The sequence below is a fragment of the Loxodonta africana genome, chromosome 16 (genome assembly GCF_030014295.1).
Source record: "Loxodonta africana isolate mLoxAfr1 chromosome 16, mLoxAfr1.hap2, whole genome shotgun sequence".
Classification (NCBI taxonomy): domain Eukaryota; kingdom Metazoa; phylum Chordata; class Mammalia; order Proboscidea; family Elephantidae; genus Loxodonta; species Loxodonta africana.
This window is the reverse complement of record NC_087357.1, coordinates 34,680,861-34,695,446: the sequence shown is the minus strand read 5'-3', so window position 1 is coordinate 34,695,446 and position 14,586 is coordinate 34,680,861. Positions and strand designations below refer to the sequence as shown.

The 14,586-nt window shown below is 43.8% G+C and overlaps 1 protein-coding gene across 1 annotated transcript in view; it reads left to right on the top strand.

Annotated features, from left to right (window-relative positions):
- The window catches only part of CNNM1 (cyclin and CBS domain divalent metal cation transport mediator 1), a 63,466-nt gene that overhangs the window by 33,829 nt on the left and 15,051 nt on the right, over window positions 1-14,586 (top strand). The window contains exon 7 of the mRNA XM_064269461.1: window positions 9,991-10,154. Within this exon, the coding sequence (XP_064125531.1) occupies window positions 9,991-10,154 (164 nt within the window). The remainder of the gene's footprint in view (window positions 1-9,990; window positions 10,155-14,586) is intronic.

Below are 14,586 nucleotides of genomic sequence, written 5' to 3'. Positions count from 1 at the left end.
GTCCTCCTGGTGAGCCTAGCACTCTGGAGGAAGCTTGCCCAAGCTCAGGGTAGCTGGAACAGATGCACACAGGGGTGGGCAGGCAGGCAGACAGCAAGTCTCCTATCTGTTTGGCGATGTGTACATTTAATTCTTCATCCCAGGAAGACCTATGATTATTCTTAAGAGTATGGGTTTTCTTACTCTCGTGTATCTCGCAATGTTGAGAGCCCTTTCAAATATTCTTTAATATCTCATATCAGAGTAAATGGTATCAGGTAGAGATATAAAGCCCTCCTCCCCAGTGCCACCCTGACCCCTGTACATTTGAGTAATTTCAAGCTAAAACCATCCTGTTCAGCAAAAAAAATACTGCAGAAGCTGCATATTACAATGTCTTTCACCTACAGCCTGGCTTCACTTAGCTCCTTGAATGGAGTTCAGGGACCAGTAAGATAAGAGAGATAAAGACAGATTCCCATCCAGAAAGACAACTTGATCTGGGTCAAGATGGGGAAAAAACTGGACTGTTTCTACATACTCTACCCACCCAGGCCCTACATGATACCCACTACCACTTTGGACTCTGTGGGGAAAGAGAAAGAAGAAAGAGGGGACAGAAAGAGAGGTGCTTTGGAGCACTTGTACTTGCTAAGAAGTGACTAGAATTTAGTTACTCTAATTGATTCATATTACAGTTGCTAGAAATGATGTTTCCTTTGTCCTGAGTCTCTAGCAATGCATAGTCCTCGCCAGCATGTGACCACAGAGGACACTCCTAGGAGTCTGAAGCAGAATACAACTGTCCCAAAGATATTTCTAGCAGGAACATGTACTTTGGTATCAGGACTCTGAATGCCTGTGTTGGCACCTTCCCATAGGTGAGCAGGACACATGTGGCAGCTGGGAGAGCCTGGTGACAATGCAGTGCTGAGCTACCAGTATATTTGCTGGCTCACAAAGGCACCTCGAAGAGGATGCTGCCTGCGCACACTACCCACTGGGCACTGCCTGTTCTTGTCATTGGCATCTCTGATGCCCTCTGAGATTATGGTGTATCTTTTCAGAAGACGTTCAGCCAAGCCCAGTTTATTTTCCTGTCTTTCTGGAAAGTGACTTGTAAGAGGAGCCTTTCCCATGTTTTCAAAGGCAAAGCTCCTTTTTACAGAGAAATGTGATGCTGTGAAGATCAAGAAACAGACTGTCTCACCTACTTTGCTCTTTGTCTTTCTCCTTTTGTGTTTATCTTCCCCTTTACACTTCACAAACCCTTGGCCCTTGACTCTTTAGTGCCTGTCTCTGTGTCTCGTACCTTCGCCTTCAGCAGAGGAGACTCTCTGGCAGGCTCCCCAGGTAATCACGCGTGGGCATCTCGGGTCTCCGTAGAGCCAGTGGGGTTTGTAGGAGGCCTTTGGTTTGTGTCACTGTCCTGCATGAGGACAAGTCTCTCCCAGTAGACACTCCTGTGACTGAGGCATAGCACCTGTGCAAATGACACACATTTGCACACACAGTCCTGGCATTGCTGGTTCAGTGGAGTCATGTGTGAACCTAGCTCCCAGAAATGTATCTATGTATGTACAGGGAAAAATTGTGGGGGCATGGGGTGGGGTGAGTTCTTTCTCATCAATTGTCTGACTGCAGAGTAGAGGGATGGTGGGTGCAGCAGGAGAAAAACAAGAACAGCGGAATAGTGTGCTTTATTCCTGCCACTTTTTTCTCTGCCTTTCGTCTTACCTGGTCTTTATGCTTAGCTAACCACTACCCATCCTCATCCTCCTAGCGATATTACTATGTGATTATCATTCTCCCTGGCTCTGCTCATCCAAAGGATGCTATATGTAAAAATTTCAAAGCAACTTTCCATTAGGCTTAATCTCTCTTGTTAATTAATAAAAGCTACTAGATTTCTTCTGCAATCAGGGAAAGCAGCTCCTGAAAGAGCTATGGAGTAACCGAATGACAGAGTAGAATGCAATAAATCCGAACAGTCAGTTAATTATTTATATTGTTTTTGTCTATAGAAGTCGATCTCTTAGGCTCACAAGGTAAGTAATACCAAACCAGGAATTTAATTTTTAAACTGTCCCGCAGTGAGAACGTTGTCCAATTTCCTATACCCTCTACATCTGTATCCCTATCCCAGTGCTAGGGCAATGATTCTGAGGCTGTGCCATATCCTCAGTCATCAAGAATCCGGTTATACAGTAAAAGCTGTGAAAGCCAGAACCTGTGTAAGGTGGAAACCTGTCAGAGAAGGAAAACTCAAATCTTTTCCCCTAATAGAGAGCGATAGAAGAGTGGTAAGACTGCACCCTGTCAAAGGCAGAAAACTTGTGAGACCTGGAAAAACAAGGCAGTCCTGTCAAGTTTCAGCTCACACAGGTTTCACTGTGTTTCCCTGTCTGTACACTAGACCCTCAACATTCAAGAGGGCTGTGCCCTGAGACCTCAAACCCCAGGATTTGCAACATCAAAAGTATATATGCTGGCTTCTATTTTCTCCCAAATCACATTTTTCCATCAAAAAACATCTGGTTGCCATGTTTATCTGTAAAGTAAACCACCATCTCAGATTCCACCGAAGTTTTATTCCTCACTTGATGGTGGTTTTCCACCAAGAGATAGTTTTCCTCGCCTCTTGAGCACTCATGCCTTCATGATGGCTATAAAACAGTAAAGTTAAAGTAAGATGCCAGCCTGGTGCTCTGCTAAACAGTCTACTCCTGAATGCCAACAAAATTAGAAATGACCACACCAAAGCCAACTCTTCAGACAAAGATTAGACTGCACTATATAACATAAAATGATACTGGTGAGGAGTGTGCTTCTTAACTCAAGTAGGCACATGAGACTAAGTGGGCAGCTCCTGTCTGGAGGCAAGATGAAAAGGCAGAGGGGGACAGTAGCTGGTTGAACGGACATGGGAAATACGGGGTAGAGAGGAGGAGCGTGCTGTCGCATTATAGGAAGAGCAAGTAGGGTCACATAACAACGTGTGTATAAGTTTTTGTATGAGAAATTGACTTGAATTGTAAACTTTCACTTAAAGCACAATAAAAGTAAAATAAAAAAAGAAATGATGACACCATGGACCTTCAAGATCCTTCACATGTCAGTGATTCCTGGTGAATGCCAAGAGTGTACTATGAGAGTTCAGCAGAAAGGGAAGGTACATTTTTGAAAAGATTTTTCAACCAAAATGATCAAAGCAGGAGCTTATTTTCCTTTTTAATTAACCTTCAGTTAACCAGGCAACCTAATTAATTTTAACTTCCCTATTAGAGAAAGGCTAATTCTAGTTAATCGGTACTAATTGTGAAAAACTTCATGGTAACCCAGTGTCAGACAGAGATTAAAGTGACTCATTCCTGCTGCGCCGTATTCCCAGCTGAGACTTCTGATCCAAATCTGGCTGGTGTCATGTGTCCCTGAGTGCTCTTTTAACCTTTCCCCCTTGTTCCATGATTGTGGGTGTTCAACCCAACAGGAAATGGGTGAGCAATAATGAGGTAAGAGCAAGGCCAGCTTATCCTCACTCTTGGCTTAACTCTGCAGGTGGATGAATGGCAGGCACAGCAGCAGAAAATGAGAGGTGGGCAGCACCACGCTTCTCTTACGGCTCTTTGCCCCCACCTTCTTTTGTCTGATTTTTCTATATCGCCAACCACTAAGACTTCCCAGCAATCGGGTGACATCTCCAGGGCCAATGCCATGGTATTACCACTGTCACTCTTGCTTCTGCTCCATTTCACCAGAAAAAGAAGCTTCAGCGTCAAGGAATTTTGTGGAAAGAAGTCCTAGGTACCTCTGACCCCATACTTGATTTAGGATCCAGATGTGCTAATTTACATATATATTTTGTCTTAGAACATCCCTGGGTAGCACAGTTAAGCACTCAACTACTAGCCAAAAGATTGGTGGTTCAAACCCACCCAGAGGCACCTCAGAAGGACAGGCCTGGTGGTCTGCTTCCGAAAGGTCACAGCCTTAAAAACACTATGGAGCAGTTTTACTCTGCACACGTAGGGCTGCCGTGACAGCAACTAACAGCAGCAACAACATTATGTCTTACCCCCATCTTACACAGGGAAAAAAGATAAGCCCTAGAAACTAATAGGGCCTTTAGATTTAAAAAGAACTCTGTTTTATTTGATCCCTACAACCACCTTATGAGATAGACAAGAATTATTGTTGGAAATCAATAGGTAAGGAAACAAGCTCTGAGAAATTAAACCCTAGGGTCAGGGTCATGTGTATGGTAAATAGGTAAAGGGATGAGGACTGGAATCCAAGTTTCTTATGTCCTGCTATCCTATTGCTTGGGGATCATGCTGCCCCTCTGAATACAGGTATTTTGTACCACCTAGAAATTTTTTTTTTTAGAGAGCTGTGGCTTATTTGCATTTTGAAAATAGCCATTGTAATGAATATGGTGTTCACACTGGATCCAGGCCATCAGTTCCTGCACCAGATATTATCATCATTATTCACAGGGCCCTTCTTTCTTTTTCAGCCTTAGTTTGAAATAAGGAGAGCAGAGTGGCTTGTGGATTACCTGTAGAGTGTGGTATAATTTGCCAACTTTACAGGTGCTTTCATTTAAACAAAACTTCTGACTGACCCACTGAAAGTAAGTGGCCCCACTGCAGTTATCATTCCCCCTCCCAAGAGTCACCTCTCTCAATAGTGGAGAGACGTTTGAGTCCCCATGGACAATCCACAAAAGCACAGAGGCGGGAGAGGCAACTGAACCACGTGTTCTTCTTCTTGAGCACTAGATCGCCCATCTGGAATGTGCTTTGAGATCAAAGAGTTTTCTCCCAAAATATACAGGGATGCCCTAAAATTATCTTTTTACTTTGTGAAATGTGGTAAGTGGAAATATTTCTTTGGGTTGGCTCTTGTGTAGAGAACATTTGGGAACCATTAAAGCTCCCTGTAACGTGAGTGAGTTCATCTGGGATCCTAACTTGAGCTGTCTTGCAGAATTCAGATTGTAACTTGAACAGAGCTTTGACAGCGAGCTTTTGACATTTGGTTTTCTGGTATTGACTGTTACCCTGGACTGATGAATTTTAATAATCCTAGTTTGTACTCTAACAATCTTATGTAATTAAACTCTCCCATCCAGTTTGGAGAACACAAATGGTCCATGGCACAGTGACCGTGACTGAAGTGGGCTGTTCCCCTCATCCTTCACTGATGCTCCAAAAGATATAGGCAGGCAGCCACTAAACTCCACTTTTCCCTCAAATGCCCATACTGAGAAAAGGAATGAAGGCATTCTACTTCTGTATCTTGGGTCCTGCTCTCGGGATAGAGTGCTGAAGAACTTGGATCTTAAATCAACTATGGGATCAGAGGTGCCTAGGACTTCTTTCCACAAAATTCTGTGACTCTAAAGCTTCTTTTTCTGGTGATATGGAGCAGAAGCAAGAGTGACAGTGGTAACACCATGGCATTGGTCCTATAGGTATCATGAGTGAAGCAAGAGTTCCCATAGCTGTGTATAGGTTTTCAGGGCCCCTTCCTATTAGTGCCAAGTAAGAGGAGATGCCATCCAGCTCCAAATGCAGTGTAAAATCTTCTTACACACACACACCATTCTACCCCAATATCTTCTCTACCCCAACCTTAGCAACTCCAAGCTGCCAACTAGGGAAGATTATCTCTTGCAGACTGACCATACAGTGGCTGTAAGAATGAGCTCTGCCACAGTTCTCTGTAGCACTTGGACTCTAGAGCAGAAAACGCTGCTCCCACCCCCAGTCTCAGCAGAGCCAGTTTGAGGGTATGATGTAAGAACAAGAGCAGGTAAGGGATATGTTGGCTGCTTGCCTTAGCTCCTGTGGGCAGGTACTGTGGTCAGTTTTATCTGTCTTCTGTTCAGATCTTCTTGCACTAAACTTATAATTTCCCTCCTCACTTCACTCCCTAAAGCTGTGCCTCTCTGCTCTTAGAAATGCCAAGAGGAATTAGACAACTTGAACTAGTTTGCCATGCTGCTGGGACACTCGTCTGTTACTGATTTCTTCTCTTTTTTTTTTTTATTAAAAGCATTTCCATTCCCCTTGCTCAGAAGCCTCAGGGTGTATGTGCACAATTACCAAAACGCCAAGTCATCAGCATCCTACCTATTGAGGAATGTCAGACTCTGGAAACGAAAACACTGATCTTGCACAACACTCAGATGAGCCGGGCCTTTGTCACGAAATGAGAGTTCTTTTTTCTTTTATAAATTGCTTTTATAGGCCCGACCTTTGTGAAACAGTTATATCTTTTGGTGCTGAGAATCCTTTGAGATTTTATGAACAAACATTCAATAGCATTGTTTTTACTTAAAAAAAAAAAAAAAAAAGAAGACATGTTTCTCCTCCCAGCACAGCAGTGATGTAGCTTATGTTTGACATGCAAGTCCCTATGAGTGACAGCAGTGGAACATACCTGCCCTGAGTGCCATTGAGGCGGGGAAGGGGAATGTTGCCTCTTTTTTCGACAGAGAGCGGAAGTGATTTAAGCAGAAGCTTCTGTGGCTGGAAGGAGGTTTGTAGATAAGGTAGGGCTCTGTTTCCCTGTCATCTTCCCTGAATGTATCTTGAATTGTGACATAAGGAGCGAGGACCTGGAGCAGCAGGTATGGGAAGAAGCACGTGTCAGACCTGGCAAAGCAAAGGATTATCAAGGAGTGATGGTTATTTCCCAGGGTAACTAACCCCACAGGTCCTGCTTACACACTCTGCCCTCATGTTGAGTTGAGGTCAAGACCCGCCATGGTCCAGGTATGGTTTTCCAGACTCCACTCACATGCCAAAGCAGCTCTCCTACAGGACTAACTGCCTCCCTTTTCCACAACAACTAGCCCCAGAGGAAACACCACTGACTACTTAGCCAACCACCACCCTACAACAGCCACAAACGGGTGTAGCCAAGCCAGAACTCATCTGTTTGTGTTCAAGGACACCAGGGCAGGAAATGAATAACACATTTTTCTGCCCAATGGTACTGCCATTTACAGTCACCCTGGAGTTTGACTCAGTTCTCCATGGCACCATCACTGTCCCTCTTGATCACTGGTCACTCTAGAAGAGGATCTGGTCCTCCATCACCCAGTGGAGTAGGGCTCTAGAGACCTGACTCAAGGACCCCTGTTTTACATGCTGTTATTAAATAGACAAACAGGAAGTCCTCATGTTTCTAGTGGCCTCTTCCTCAAGTTAGTGGCCAAGGTTCAAGGCTTCTTGGTGCCTTTTGATTCTAGTTACATGTTATTTATTCACTACCCACCTGAGAGCTGCTTGGAGAAATCAGCTTCCCCAAAATGACTTTAGACCTCAGAAAAAGGGCTTTCTGACTCTAGGATGTTTTGCAAACTTTGAAACTTCTTTTTAGCCAAAATTTAGATTGAGAATAAAATCACTTTAAGGGGCCCATAGTTGCTGATTCATTCATTCTCTATTTTTTATGGAGCACCTTGTATAGGCCAGGCACTGTGCTAGGTACTGGGCATATAATGGTGACCAGAAAAGACAAGGTCTCTGCCCTCATGGAATTTATAGTTGAATTGAGTAGACATAGCAAGTACAAACCTATAATTAACTAAAACTTGTGAAATGTGCTTTGAAGGGATGACCAGGGGCAGAGAAAGAGGAAAGCTGGGAAGCTTCTCAGGGTGGCGAGACAAGCACTTCAGAGAAGTGAGACCTAATGTCTGAGAAGCAAGCAGCTGTGTGTAGGGGTGGGTCGGGGAACAGAGGAAATGGCATCTGCTGAGGTGGGGAAAGTTTGGACGATTGAGGATCCCCAAGAAGGCCATGGGCTAGAGCAGAGCAGAGCAGGGGAGCAGGTTTGAAGGTCCAACATGAGATCAGACAGGAAGGCGGGGGCCAGGTCATGCAGGGCGTTAGAGGCTACAGGAAGGAGTTTGGATTTTATTCAAATACAGTAGGGTTCTGGCAGCTGAGGTGTGAGCAGATTATAAGGGGCAAGAGTGGAATGTGGAGACAGAAGTAGAAGTGAACGCATTTGTTACGTTGGAGGCCGAGATAGCAGGACTTGTTGTGTGGGGCTGAAGGGATATCAGGAGGCAAGGGACTCCCAGGCTTCTGGGTAAAATAACAGGGCGTATGTGAATGACATTTACAGAGAAGGAACAGACTGGAAGTGAAACCCTTAACTCTATAATCACATCAAGGCAGTGATTATTATGGCTCTAATGAAAAAATTATTCGGCCTATTATTATTTTAATATTTTGGCTGCATGGTCTGCCAGACAACAGTAACCGTTTGGCAGCTAACCAGATTGTCCACCCTTGGTGCCTCGTTCCAAATAGATGCTGATCAAATGTTTTGATTGATGGCAGCATTATCTCAAAAGACAGAATTAAGTTTCCGAAGTTCTACGCTGAAGAAGCCAAGACCAGAATCTATGAAGAATCTGATTCTTCATTTGAGTCCCCTGAACTAAGTCTGTATTATGACAGGTGGACAGCTTTCTGGTCCTCTTTTGGGGAAGAAATGCAGAGTGGGATCAGCTGGAAGGCAGAGGAGCAGGAGAAGCTCTGCAGTCTCTCACTTCAGGTTATTCTGTGGTAGAGATAATGCTTGGGTCACCTTCAGAACCCTCTCATCTGTTGATGCAGTTAACGTAGGTAGTCCATTTTGAATCAGATGACATGGTCTTGATTGAACTTTCTCAAGAAGTGTTTCTTTATATAAAACAGGACCTTGAAAATATAAAAACAACCTGACTGCGAACATTTAGGAGGCATTTGACAGAAGGCCTGTAGGTTATTGCAGTTCCCTCCTTAGGCCTAAGTAAGAGGAAATCCTGAGCTAGGCCCACACTTTAGAGGCCCTGGCTTTGGCCCTCCTCAGCTGTGCCCTCCTGCATGGGTCAGGATTCCACAAGGTCAAAGGGATGTGCTCAACCAGAGCCTGTGTCTTTCCTTCTAGACCACGTTTCAGAAACCCAGAATCCTGGAATCCACCTCCCGACCCAGACAGCTCCTGGGTGGAGGTGGGGATCATAAGGCCAGAGCCTGGCTCTCCACGCTGCTATGTATTCTAGACAAAACTCAAAGGAATCTGAGTCAAACCTGGCTTTCCAGGTTGTTACGATGGTGTGTTTGTCAAGGACAAGACTAGAACATATTTTAACAGTTTATTAGTGTGATTTATAACTTATAAATATTTATCCATATGTTTTGTGGGACTCCATTTGTATGCCTGCCCGTGCCCCACAAACATTGGGGCAGGCTAAAATATATCACCAGGGTGAGGACTCTTATCAGTGCTGTGACTAATGGTTCTGAGGGCAAACCTAAGGTTTAGCCTTTCTAAAATAAGATTCATAAATGGAGTTTCTAGAGAATAACTCATCGTAGTAGAAGGTGTCGTGGTCTGGGGTAGCAAGCCATGCTTACGGCACCATCCTCATCTGGTTGGCAGGGGCAGATTAACCAGTAAACAAGGTACCCGCGGGCTTACGTTAAGCAAGGTATGCACAGGCTTACTTGTGCTTACTTAGTAATCTGTAGCGCACAATTTCACATAAAGGTGTGGTGAAACCCATGTGAAATTGTGCATACAGATTAGTAAATAAACACAAGTAAACTGCATACCTTGCTTACTGGGTAATCCATCCCTTCTTGTTGGGATGCCTTCCTGCACCTAACCTGAAGAGCAGAACGAAGAAAGGCACACCCTTCAGAGGTTTGGGCAGGCAAGGAGCCTAAGAAGAGTGGCACCTTGGATTCCTGTCTTAGGTATTCACTCTTAGGGAATAAATGTCAACGACGCCAGCCTGGCTCCTTCTGTGGCTCTAATGGGAAGGGCAAGGGGCCCGTTCCACCCTTTATGTTCCACAGCCTAAAAGACCAGCGGGAACTCAGTAAACAACCCCTCTCTTTCTTTCTCGCCCTTTTTCCATCCCCCTTTCTTCCTCCCCTCCTGCCCTTCCTTGTCTTTTCTTCCCCTCCTCTCCCTCTGCTTTTCCCTCAACATCTGCAGTAAACCGGTCCCCTTCTCGCTGCAGTGGGTTGAATCGCTCTGAATCTCCAAACCGTGAGCGCAGCGACTTTGGGGGGAGCAACACCCAGCTATACAGCAGTAACAACAACCTCTATACACCCGACTACTCGGTCCACGTCCTCAGTGATGTGCAGTTTGTGAAGGTAACTTCCCTGGGAGGGCTCGCCCCTTTCTCCCTGTGGGCAGAGTTGGCTGGGATGGCAGGGGGAGGGGACCCCCACACCTGGGCTTAATGGGCATCTTTGCCCCATGTGCCGGGATAATGCTGGGTGGTAATTGCATCCTGGCTTTATAAAGGCCCTGTTTTCCGTAAGCTTTATTACTGTTCATTATGTTATTCTTTTAAGAAGGCTGCCTGATCCCCATTTTGCATGTAGGGAAACTGAGCCACAAAAAGCAACAGGAAATTAGCTTGTCCAAGACAAGTTGCTGGCAGAACTGTTTCCTTTGGATCCCTCACTGTTGGTATCAGGTTGATTCTGTTCTTTTTTTTTTTTTTTTTTAAGGATAAATTTGCAGGTGATTAATAAATGGTGCTATGATTTCATGCATGATAGTGTATTTTTGTACCTTAATATTTAAAGTTTAAAACACAATTCAGCCTGTATGTTAACTGAAAATCCTTTGTAGTAATTTTTAACAACACCCAATAGCATGACTGAGCTATTTGAAGAGAACCACTTGGCAAATGCTGTGGAGAGAGGCAGCAAAATTCACTGCTTTGTAATTAAAGGGAGGGGAGCCATTTCCTCTTACCCCTCTTTGGGATTGGCTTTTGAAATTTCCCCTTTCCCTTGCTTTGTCTTTTGTTTTCTAGCATTCTGCAAACCATTACAAACTCCAACCTGAGGTCTGGATATAGCCCCATTTATTCCAATCCAACAAAACACCCAATGAGTTCTCTTGGTGACTGTTGTCTCTGCAGCAGGATGGCTAATGAGATGTGTATTGAAATCACAAAGATGGGAGAAGGTCCTTTCTTTTGTCCAGAATACACATCCTGATTATATGAAGAGTGGTGTGTACTGGCTGGCTTTCTGTGTTCCAGAACTCTGAGGACACTCTGGGCTAAAACTGACATCAGCTGACAAAAATAACTATGAAAAGTTATGGAGTGGGGGAGGGAGGACAACGAGAATAACAACTATTTTTTACATGGTGTTCTGTGCAAGGCCCTTGACTGAGATCTTTACCTAAATTATCCACTTAATCCCACAGCCACTCTACAAGGTAGGTACTATTATCATTCCCATTTTGCACATGAAGAAACTGAGGCTTCAGTATAAACGCTTGCCCAAGGTTACATGGCTAGTCAGTGGCAGAGACAAGATTCAAATGTGGGTCTGTCTATCTCCAGAGTCCATGCCCTAAAATCAGTGTGCTTTAGGGAGAGCTGCAGGCGGGCAGAGCCTGAGGATCCAGGGAGAAGTGACTTTAGAAACTAACCAGGTAATTTAGGACTCACGTGCCTGTATGATTGTAGACATTTAACAAGTGTAATATGACAATGAGGTTAAACTTCAGAAAAGCTCTCAGCCCGTGAGTCTCCCCGCTATTGCTTCCAGCTTGAAGCCCTTTCGTTGCTAACACAGACCTTCCTCGGAAATGGAGGTAGGGAAAAACGGAAAGAAGAGAAACTCAAATATGCTCTCACGATAACTAAGCAGAGTCATTGTTTAGTTTTCTGAATGCCTACTCTGTGCCTGGCACCGCCTAGGTATTGGCCATACTGTGATGAACAAGAAAGCAACCTTTCTGAAACTTATATCCTAATAGGGGGAGAAAGGTAATAAACTAGTAATCACATAAATAACTTAGGTAAGTCCAGGGTTGAGGGATAAACGGTAATTGGGCAAGGGAGGCTACTTTAGAAAGGGTTATCAGAGCAGACTGAGAAAGGAATACTTTTGCTGAGACTTCAAAGGGGACATGGTGGGGAGGGGAGTATTCAGGAAAGAAATAGCAGAGGCAGGAGAGAGCTTGGTAGGTCAAGGATCTGAGTGCTGGCACACATGCACCTGGGTGGATGCTGGTGTGAGGTGAGGATGGAGCGTTAGCCATGGCCGCTTCACTGGGACCTTCAGGCCATAGTAAAGCGCTTAGATTCTATTTTAAATGCATTGGGAGTTTTTGTTAAATTTGTTTCTCAGGTCTTTCCATTTGTATCATAAGTTCAGAAAATCTGTATGGAGGCATTAACTTGCTGCTTTGGAGGAAAAAGTGAATGAGATTTTGAGAGGTCGTGTTTAATGAGCAACTGTGGTGAGCCAGAGATTTCTGAGGTTTGCGTAGACTGGAGAGCACTTTAGGGAGATGGATTTGGCAGCTCCTTGAAGAGGAATTTGTTAAGATGAATACCTAGCATTGAGTTTGTAATAATTTCCTAAAGATTTACAGATAATCTCACAGCTCCATCCCTAGAACATAAGAAAGGGAATATTCTACAAATAACAAGGAACGACTCCTGACATCAGACAGTGGCAGTGTTGAGACCCACACATCCATGGTCAGTTCTCAGGAGCAGACATCAGTCCTGTGTCAGACCAGAGGGCCTTGCTGTGACCTGTGCAGCTGAGTAGCATGGAACATGGTCCTGTTTTCACCTTGAAACTTTAAAATTGAGAAGACTGAGGATCAAAAGTAGAATAATTTTAGGAGAGGATAGAAATTGATTAAAACATTGTTTAAAAACTCCTTTAAACCTGTGGCTTTGGTTTCTGAAAAACTGAATTGTTTATTTAGCCCGGGGGGTAATTTGACTTCGAAGTAAGTTACAAAATGAGATGGAAAAGTGCATTTAATGTCATCTGGGAAAGGTATAAAACAAAGCTGTGATTAGTAGTACTTAAGAATAAGTTATGAAGGTACCAAAGAATCCTTATGAATTTGTTTTTTGAAACGTGTTCCATAAATATTATTAAAGGAAAGCAACCAAAAAACGAAACCAAACCCACTGCCATCGATTCGACTCATTGCGATCAACTGCCCCGTAGAGTTTCCAAGGAGCACCTGGCTGATTTGAACTGCCGACCTTTTGGTTAGCAGCTGTAGCACTTAACCACTACGCCACCAGGGTTTATTAAAGAAAGAGTATTTGGTAAATGCCTTACAGTTTTTTTTTTACAGTCTGGATTGTGTAACCTTGACCAAGATGTCCCATCACCATCTGGTGGCGGAATCCCTAAATTGCAGGATTGTGTTTTAAGGTATGAATAAACTGCCTGAAAGTTGTTAGTGTAAACAGAATATCATAAAATGATAAGAAACATCACACTGGCCTAAAGGTTAACTTCTGGACACCTTGGCTGATAAGTCAAAATGTCTAAAGGGGTACCCCTACTTTTTGTTAGCTTCAAGATAAACAGACCTCCGTTGGCTTTGTAATTTAGGGAATGCTTGAGTTTTTAAATGGCCAAAGTATAAAAAAGTATAGGAGAAGACAATTTGAACTCAAGCTATTGCTAAGAAATGGTGTACCTACAGAATTGAACAGAGAGTAAAAGCATGCTATCTTTTGGACTGTGGTTTGATTCCCTCAATCAACCAATCAATAGATATTTATGGAGCATCAACAATGGTCCTAGGTTGTTAGTTGTTGTTGTTATGTGCCGTCAAGTTGGTTCCCACTCATAGTGACCCTATGTACAACAGAACAAAACGCTGCCTCGTCCTTCGCCATCCTCACAATTGTTGTTATCCTTGAGCCTATTGTTACGGCCACTGTGTCAATCCATCTCGTTGAGGGTCTTCCTCTTTTTCGCCGGTCCTCTACCAAGTTTGATGTCCTTCCCCAGGTACTGATCCCTTCTGATAACAAGTCCAAAGTGTATTAGATATAGTCTGGCCATCCTTGCTTCTAAGGGGCATTCTGATTGTACTTCTTCCAAGACAGATTTGTTTGTTCTTCGGGCAGTCCATTGTATGTTCAATATTCTTCACCAGCACCACAATTCAAAGGCGTCAGTTCTTCTTCAGTCTTCCTTATTGATTGCCCAGCTTTCCTGTGCATATGAGGCAATTGAAAACACCATGGCTTGGGTCAGGCACACCTGAGTCTTCAAGGTGACATCTTTGCTTTTCAACACTTTAAAGAGGTCCTTTGCAGCAGATTTGCCCAATGCAATGCATCTTTTGATTTCTTGGCAGCTGCTTCCATGGGTCTTGACTGTGGGCCCAAGTAAAATTAAATCTTTGACGAGTTCAGTATTTTCTCCATTTATCATGATGTTGCTTACTGGTCCAGTTGTGAGGATTTTTGTTTTCTTTATGTTGAGGTGTAATCCATACTGAAGTCTGTAGTCTTTGATCTTCATTAGTAAGTGCTTCAAGTCCTCTCCACTTTCAGCAAGCAAAGTTTTGTCATCTGCATATGACAGGTTATTAATAAGTCTTCCTCGGATCCTGATGCCCTGTTCTTCTTCATATAGTCTGGCTTCTTGGATTATTTGTTCAGCATACAGATTGAATAAGTATGATGAAAGGATACAACCCTGACGAACACCTTTCCTGACTTTAAACCACACAGTATCCCCTTGTTCTGTTCAAATGACTGCCTCCTGATTTATGTACCAGTTC